General features: G+C 38.5%; 1 protein-coding gene across 1 annotated transcript in view; it reads right to left on the bottom strand.

Annotated features, from left to right (window-relative positions):
- The window catches only part of LOC104506475 (DNA excision repair protein ERCC-8-like), a gene marked incomplete at its 3' end in the record, with an annotated part of 12,369 nt that extends 6,401 nt beyond the window's left edge, over positions 1 to 5,968 (bottom strand). The window contains exons 1-3 of the mRNA XM_010147435.1: positions 5,877 to 5,968; positions 5,644 to 5,745; positions 1,194 to 1,317 (exon numbers count right to left, since the gene is read on the bottom strand). Coding sequence (XP_010145737.1) covers positions 1,194 to 1,317; positions 5,644 to 5,744 — 225 coding nt within the window. The remainder of the gene's footprint in view (positions 1 to 1,193; positions 1,318 to 5,643; positions 5,746 to 5,876) is intronic.
- Between the last annotated feature and the right edge of the window lie 2,081 nt (positions 5,969 to 8,049).

Below are 8,049 nucleotides of genomic sequence, written 5' to 3'. Positions count from 1 at the left end.
CTTAGACTGAATTCAGAAACCCCTTGTCATTCACAAACATCATGTATTATCTTCAGTTCCTCAAAAGAAAAAACCCAAAACAACATACAAAATTACTAGCTCCCTTGTGAGTGTTAAAGATTAATGAAATACAATATTTGCTTTAATAATTAGTACAATTACTTTCAAGTAAAACTGCTTTTGTTGTCTCATCCTAAAACTTTCCATATATATAAGAAACTCCTGAAACTAAGTTATCTGTGTTTTTAAGTACACCACTTGTTGGCAGAAACAATCAATAGCCTTTATGTGAACACTGTGTCTTTCATGTGATGCTCACAGACCTACCTGGAAAATGAACTGAACTTTGCATTTATGAGAAGTTCTAGTAACTGCAAACAGCTTCATATCTCACACAAAAACCCACCCAATAAAGGTCAAAATTTATTCTCTCTTGTGTCCCTAGGATGACAGACCTCTTAATTTTTTTTAATTTTTTTTTTTTTTACCACCTATGAAACAACATGCAAATAGCTTCAGTCTAAATCCATTAATACATTCACAGTGGAAGGAGGATAAACTGCAGCCATAAATTCATAGGTCAACAATTGGATGGGAGGATTAGTGAGTCGAAGCAACTTAAATTCTACAGAATCTGTTTACTTTAATAAAGCCAGTCACATTGGTTAGCATTTTCTTAATGGTTTCTCTCCTTCTCCACCAATTTTTCAAAATGGTGTCTAGTGCTTACAACCCCAGAATTTTGGATCTAATGACCCTGAATGCCAAGACCACCAGTCCTTCAAAAGCAGTATTTAGGCCTTGGTTACTTAAAATTTAGTAGACATGTTGTACACTACCATTACACTCAACAATCCCCAAGAATGTACTTCAGAGCAGTCTTTGGTGGACAAGTTTACATAGCATAAATTCAATCAACTGTATTCCTGTTCCCAGTGAAAGCAGAAAGGAATTGTCCCAAGCGTTCCAAGCTCTCATACAGTTTCGACATTCAGGTCTTCAGAAACAGACAGGTACACACCAAGGTATGTGTGAACCACAGAACCACGCCACCCACTGCTGCACCCAAGTTCTAGCAATCGCCTGGGTTTCATTCTGGATGCTTGGTCATGCTGAGCCCTGGGAGAACTGCAGATGTGAAATGAATAACATGTATACAAAGCAGCCTACAAGCTGCAGAAAATATCTCTTACTTGTAAAGTATTTGTATCCCATATTTTCAAGGTTTTATCAAATGAGCTGGATGTAAACATGCCAGTGTCATGAGGATACCACTGGACTGTTTCCACACTGAATCTGTGTACATCAGGATGGCTCCTAAAATCAAGGGAAATATTGCAGTTGGTTAGAGTCTTGATAATTGTCTTATAATTGTCTGTATACAACACAAGTATTAAGAGAAGTTTAAAACAAACTTCTTTTTTAATTTGTACTACAGTTTTCAAGAACTAGTTCTTTTGGTGTCTCCATTTTCAATGAACCAGTGTTAATTGCTCTGAAGTGCCCTCATTTCAAGAAACTACAAATCATTTATCTTTTCAAAATACAGTATCTGTAGCATATCTTAAGACACTAAGTCTGAGGCAAAAAAGACACTAATGTCTTCTGAATTTTTTTAATGCTAATGTTTAAAGATCTAATGTTTATAGTGAGGGCCTTACACTACAATCCATTTATGCTTGTGGAATCCCACTGTCATAGAAATGGATCCTCTGAAAAATACAATAATATATCCAGATTAAAAAAAAATCATTATTAACTAATAATTACAGCTACACAGTTATTGAAAACTCATGTATACTGAAGACACCAGATAGCAGTGGAGTAAGTTAGAGTTAATTATTTTGCATTCAGAAGTGAAAGAGGAAGAACAGTATGAAACTTTCAACTCAATTATGCATAGTAACAGAATGTAATGTAATTAATAATATATTAACAGTGGTGTGAAGAAGGCACAACAGAGCCAATCAAGTATATAGAAACGTTGTCAGAGTATGCAGGGATGCAATGAGGAAGGCTGAGGGCCACTTAGAATTAAATTTGGCAAGGGACATCAAGGACAAGAAGGGCTTCTACATCAGCAGCAAAACAAAGACTAGGGAAAATGTGGGCCTGCTGCTGAATGAGAAGGGTGCCCTGGTGATGGAGGATGCAGAGAAAGCGCAGCTGCTGAATGCTTTCTTTGCTTCAGATATCTAGCAAGACACCGAGCAACAGTAACCCCTGGGAACACCACCACCCTCCCTCCTCTGCCCCAGTTTTATTGCTGCACGTGACATTTTATAGCATGGAACATCAATACCCCTTTGGTCAATGTGGGTCTGCTGCAGTCCCTCCCAGCCTTATGTCCATCCCCAGCCTACTTGCTGAGGGGGCAGAGTGAGAAATGGAGAATGGCTTGACACTCTGCAAGCACTGTTCAGTAACAGCCAAAACATATGTGTGTTATAAAGGCTGGTCACAAATCCAAAACAGCACCATGCAAGCTGCCCTGAAGAAAATTAACTCCATGCCACCCAGGCACAGTACACATGCAAAAATGGTACAACTGCAGCTAGTGAAGGGCTCAAAATTTCTTCACTTCAGTTCTTATCTTTGCATTGTTCTCTCTAGTGTCCTGGCCTCCAAAGCAGTAACTACTGCAGGGGTATCACTGTGTAAACGCAGATGCAAATATTCTATACAGATCTGGCACTACACCTAACCTAATAAACCTTCCTGCTTACTTGGGTTGCTAGAAAGCACAGAAGTCAGCACTGACAGTACTAAGCAGGAGCTATTGAGAAACAGTTGACCTTAGTTTAGTAACTCGTGCATCGCTTATCTCTGAGGCGTACTCTAGAACGTTACTTTGCCACGTGCTAAAAATCAACAGATTTTGTGTATGTATTCTACAGGGGTTTCAAGCTATTTCTGGTACCTGCAGTGCCAGGCAATCAAGCCTGACTTGGCATCAACTTACCCTTGCAGAGGCAGTTGTATGCACTGTGCAGAAAAAATCTAAACTCATGGAACTAACTATCCTGGTACAATAAATATAAGGGCACAGCACTGGACTGTGTTCAGCACTGCACCAGAGCAATCAATTCTCTCATAATCCAGAGGGCTGAAGAATGAACTAAAAAAACCTCTTGAGTAGCTCTGCAGGAATCACTTTTAATCTGGCTAGGCTTAGTAGTGGGCACATGCCATTCAGTCTGGCTTCTTGTCTCAGGCCTGCATGTTATTCCCAGTTCATACTATATCCAGCATTTTTCCCCATTATTTGGAATATCCCCAGCTTTTCCACCAAAGAAAAATGCAGAATTAGTTCTGTGGATAGTAAGGTCACTATCATTCATTCTTCCTGGACAGGTTTTGAGTAGAGGAGACTAGCTTACACACAAGCACCAGTTACGTATTATCTAGAGGCTGGAACAGTTTGGTCACTCTCAAATGACAGTTTTGCCAGAAGACAGCGTGGATCATACAAAACCACATAAAGCTCTGCATGCTGATTCCGAGAGGAACAAGGAAAATTGTTTTTTGCAATAGAGGACTTAGATGAGAAACACTGGGTAAATCACAGCCTACTATCGGAATTATCTCCTCTGATACTGTAAACTGCTGGACCCTCAGCAGGCCCAGTTCGGAGTCTATTCAGAAATAGCTTCAAAGGGCCTCTACCACCAGCTCATTCTTTAAGCAACTTCCAGACGGGAGTTGTATTGTGCTCTGCAAACTTGGAAAAGAGTCTTTTGCAACACATCGTTATCATATGCTTCAAAGATTGGAGTCTGATTGTCAGATGGGAAGTGTTCCTTATTGGTAATTGTAAATTCATTTATGATGTCAGGAATCCTGCACGAATAACATTCCAATATCTGAAGGCGTATCGGTAGCTAATTAGCTATGGTAAGTATTTAAAACATACTAGGAAGCTACATGAATACTGGGAATAAATGAGGCAAAAAAACTAATAATGTTGCTTTAAGTAAAAATATGCTTATCAAATAGAACAGTGTAACACTAAATCAGATTCTACCAGTACAATTTATGCCTCTACTCAACTGATAAATCCTCTGCTCAAAAGATGAAAAATAAAAGATGCTCTATGCAAATTAATACCTACTCAAAAACCGAACAACCAACTAACTATGCTCATAAATTGAATTTTCAGTTATGGAATATTTCCACTGACGTAAGAGAAGTTAACAAAGGCATGATTTTGCACAGATTTGCCAGGTTTTATGCTGTGTCTTCTCAGCATGTATTTCTTCAGTTTGCTGTATCTCTTTCAAAATTAATTTTGGTTTTCATATTTGGGAATGTATAGTCATTGCTTGTTCTTAATTACAATTTGAATTAATATTGTTTAAGAAGTCCCAGCCATCGACACATAAGAAATACAGCTTACTTGCAGTGGATTCTGTTCCTACCCATTTGTTCTGATTCATGTTCTATCACCCTTTTTCTTTCTTATGGTCCAAAATACCATTTAGGCCTTTTAGTGTTACAAATCTGTTCTCTTCTTGTCAATCTTACTCATTAAGCACTTAGACCTTAAATAATTTGAAGTCTGGGAAAAATGTAGCTACTAATCTTTTATAGAGTAGGATATATCTTATGAGTCTCAGATAATGTCCTAACCTACGAGATAACCTTACTATGCAAACACCAGAAAACAACAGTTTTTGCTAGAAGACTTAATGCCCATAATGGACAAATTTATAATGCCTGCTGGGAAAGCCTGACAAATCAATACAGGCTTTCAGTTTTCATATAGATTACACACAGCATGGCTCTACCCTGTTCTTCAGAAAAATGTGTCCCATTTTTGCCAGTAAGACATCTGTTTTCATTCAAATATGTACTCTAGAAGTTCTATATTAATTACTTCTGCACCTGGTGAACTTAAAATAGCTACTAGTAAAGCCGGGAGAAGGGAAATAAAACCAACAATTGCAATTCTGTATCAGATTTTTTTCCAATCAGATGAACAGGGTTAGGCAAAGATTATTTTCCTTTTGCTTAAACACATAATTATTCAAAGAGACATATATTACATATATTTGGGAGATAAAATGAATATTTCTACAACAGTCCCAGAAATACTTTCTCATAGTTACTGGCATAGAGTCAGCAAATTTCAACATGAAACAACAAGAAAACTCACAGGTGAGGAACTGTGACCTGGAAGAGGGTGGGGTGGGGTTGGGTTTTTTTGGTCTTTTTTCTACTGTTAAACATCAGATTGGAGTACTAACTCCAAAGGTTTTCTGAGGTCTACAGCAAGGCAAGCCTCTCTACTTCAACTGCCATCAGAGTATGATTAACTCTATTTTAACTTTAGAACTGCCAAAGATCTCCTCAAACAATATCAGTGAGTCATTGTACTTTTATCATAACTGTTAGGGTAGACAAATCAAGAAAACCAAATTAGCTCCTGTTACTTAGTAAATCACATAAATCCTCACAAAGTTACTTGCTTGTAATTCGCATGCCAAACAACATAGTGCATCATGCTAGCCTTCAAAGATTTCTGGTGCTATTTTCTACAACCTTTTTATCCCAGAAATAAGAACACACATTGATTTTTGAGTTTAATGCTAGTCACACAAGAGATATCCATATGAACTTTCAGTAGAATTTTTGCATACCTACCTTCCCACAGAACAAAGTGCTTTACATGTGTAACTTGGTTTTCTGCTCAAGTTTTCAAGGTCGTAAAGTACAATAACTCCATCTGACCCACCGGATAACATGCTGAAAGTGTTAAAAATGCATACAAGTTACCACACTCATGATCTCAATATGCTCAGTATAACTGAACGTTCAGCAAGAAAATAAATCCATAGTACCAAAACACAGATTTTTACTAACTAAAGCATACTTACTATCTTCCCTCAACAGGTTCAATATCAAGGCTGTTGATACCACTCCCATGTATTCTTTCCACATCTCTATCTTTATTTAGTTCCAAACTTAGAACCCTTAAAACAACAAAACAACAACAAAAAGAAAACCAGAAATATGAACAACAGAATTGTAGAATGTTACTGTGTAGCTCTGAACAGCTCAAATCGTAGTTTAGCTCTTCCTCAATGCATTTAACCCATCCCCATTATTTTTTGCAAAATCAGACTTGCAGACACCATCCAGGGCTGGAAATAAGTCCTGTGAAGTTGGCAGGAAAAAAACCAAAAAACTATTCTTTACGTTGTTTGGAAGGGAAGAGAACAATAAATACATAAAATAGGCTCAAAGAAATAGCAAAACTGCATTTGGGGTCAACATATGAAACAAAAAAAAAGGAACATCATTTGAAAACACTGAGAAGAAGAAACATTAAGAAGTAGTTGTAACTCAACAAGTATTACTTTGAAGCTTCATCTACTTGGAACTATGTCCACCTAGTGGATAGTTCATTTAGTTTAACAAATTGCAGAATTCCCTTTAAGGAAATAGTGTTTGTATTATGCTTCTGTAACATTAAATAAAAGCTATGCTATCCACTTGATGAAGCTTCCAAGACAAACTTTTCCAAGCTGCAATCAGTATCTTGTATTACTTAGTAAATAGCCTGTATCTTTAAATATGCTAATACTACATAGTCAAAAGAAGAGACAGATTCTGCTTCCTTAAAACATACTACCTGATATAAAATTAGCCTTACAATCTGATCAGTGCTTTCTACAGCCCTATTTTGTAAAACCACTACCAGCAAAACCGTAACTGAGTAGATAACTGAAAAGCTGTAAGGCTGAGCGTCCTACTCAGCTCCAGATTGAGTGGCAAAAATCTTGAGGCTGTTACAGCAGTCCCCCAGCAACACACCTGTAGGCATGCTTCAAAAACAGCAACTCATTTTTCACATTTCAAGATGTGAAATATAATTATACAAGAATTCACCTAGAGTAATAATTTTGACATATACAAGATACCTAGCTTAAAACCTTTCAGGTCAAGAGTGTATTTCAGTGCAGCAATAAATCTCCTGAGGAAATGCTTTAAAAGATATGACTTTAACTTACAGTTATAAATATAATCTACTGAAGACTATAGACTGCTTTTTTTGAAAGTCAAAATTAAGATGTTTAAGAAGGGAAATGTTAGGTAGACAGTCATCCAAGTAACAAATTCTCCCTGTTGTGCTTCTGCAACACTGAACGCTACGTCAGTGCTTAGGGCACATGAAGGACGCAATCATGCTGTCAAGGAGCACACAGAAAGGCGCTTCCTGAATCACCAAAATTCATTTCAGTTTTGAACACATTCTTTTTACACTGACACAGCCACAAAAGCTGTATCATTGTACGGGTAGTCATCCAAGTAACAAATTCTCCCTGTTGTGCTTCTGCAACACTGAACGCTACGTCAGTGCTTAGGGCACATGAAGGACGCAATCATGCTGTCAAGGAGCACACAGAAAGGCGCTTCCTGAATCACCAAAATTCATTTCAGTTTTGAACACATTCTTTTTACACTGACACAGCCACAAAAGCTGTATCATTGTACGGGTAAACCACCAACTCCTTCCTGCTCCTGCTGATAGAGTTGTGAGTGGCTGAACCACGGTTGGTTTTCTTGGATTTATCTTTAAAAACAGATGCAAAACTGATTCTCTGACAATGAACAAGTATAACCGCGTTAGCAAGAGTATTAATAAGCTCCTCTATGCAGTCAACACTTTCTCCAAAAGCTGCTGGGAAGCTAATAAACCCTCTGCATCTCATTCTTCTGCAACCAGCCAAGAGGCAAAGTTTTGGGAAAGGGGAAAACAAACTGATGGAAGAACACAAGCATCACATAGATCCTGTTTATTGGCAAAGCGGAGCGGAGAGACATGCAAAGTGAAACATCTGGTGAAACCGCTCAGTTAGCAAGGGCAGTAATGCGGGAACAGTCTATTGCCCTCTGACTCCTCAGCCTACTGAAACAGCACTCTCCGCCCAACCCAGCGCTGCTAACCCCCACTCGTCAACAAGGAAGCCCCGCGGGGAGCTCCGAGACGAGGCACGGCTGACGGGCGGGAGCCTTTCCTGGGGAGCCCGAGCCTGCCCCGTGGGC

The sequence above is a fragment of the Eurypyga helias genome, unplaced genomic scaffold (assembly GCF_000690775.1).
Source record: "Eurypyga helias isolate BGI_N326 unplaced genomic scaffold, ASM69077v1 scaffold44272, whole genome shotgun sequence".
In the NCBI taxonomy this organism is placed as follows: Eukaryota; Metazoa; Chordata; class Aves; order Eurypygiformes; family Eurypygidae; genus Eurypyga; species Eurypyga helias.
The sequence above is the reverse complement of the archived record's forward strand: the minus strand, read 5'-3'. Positions and strand labels throughout refer to the sequence as shown.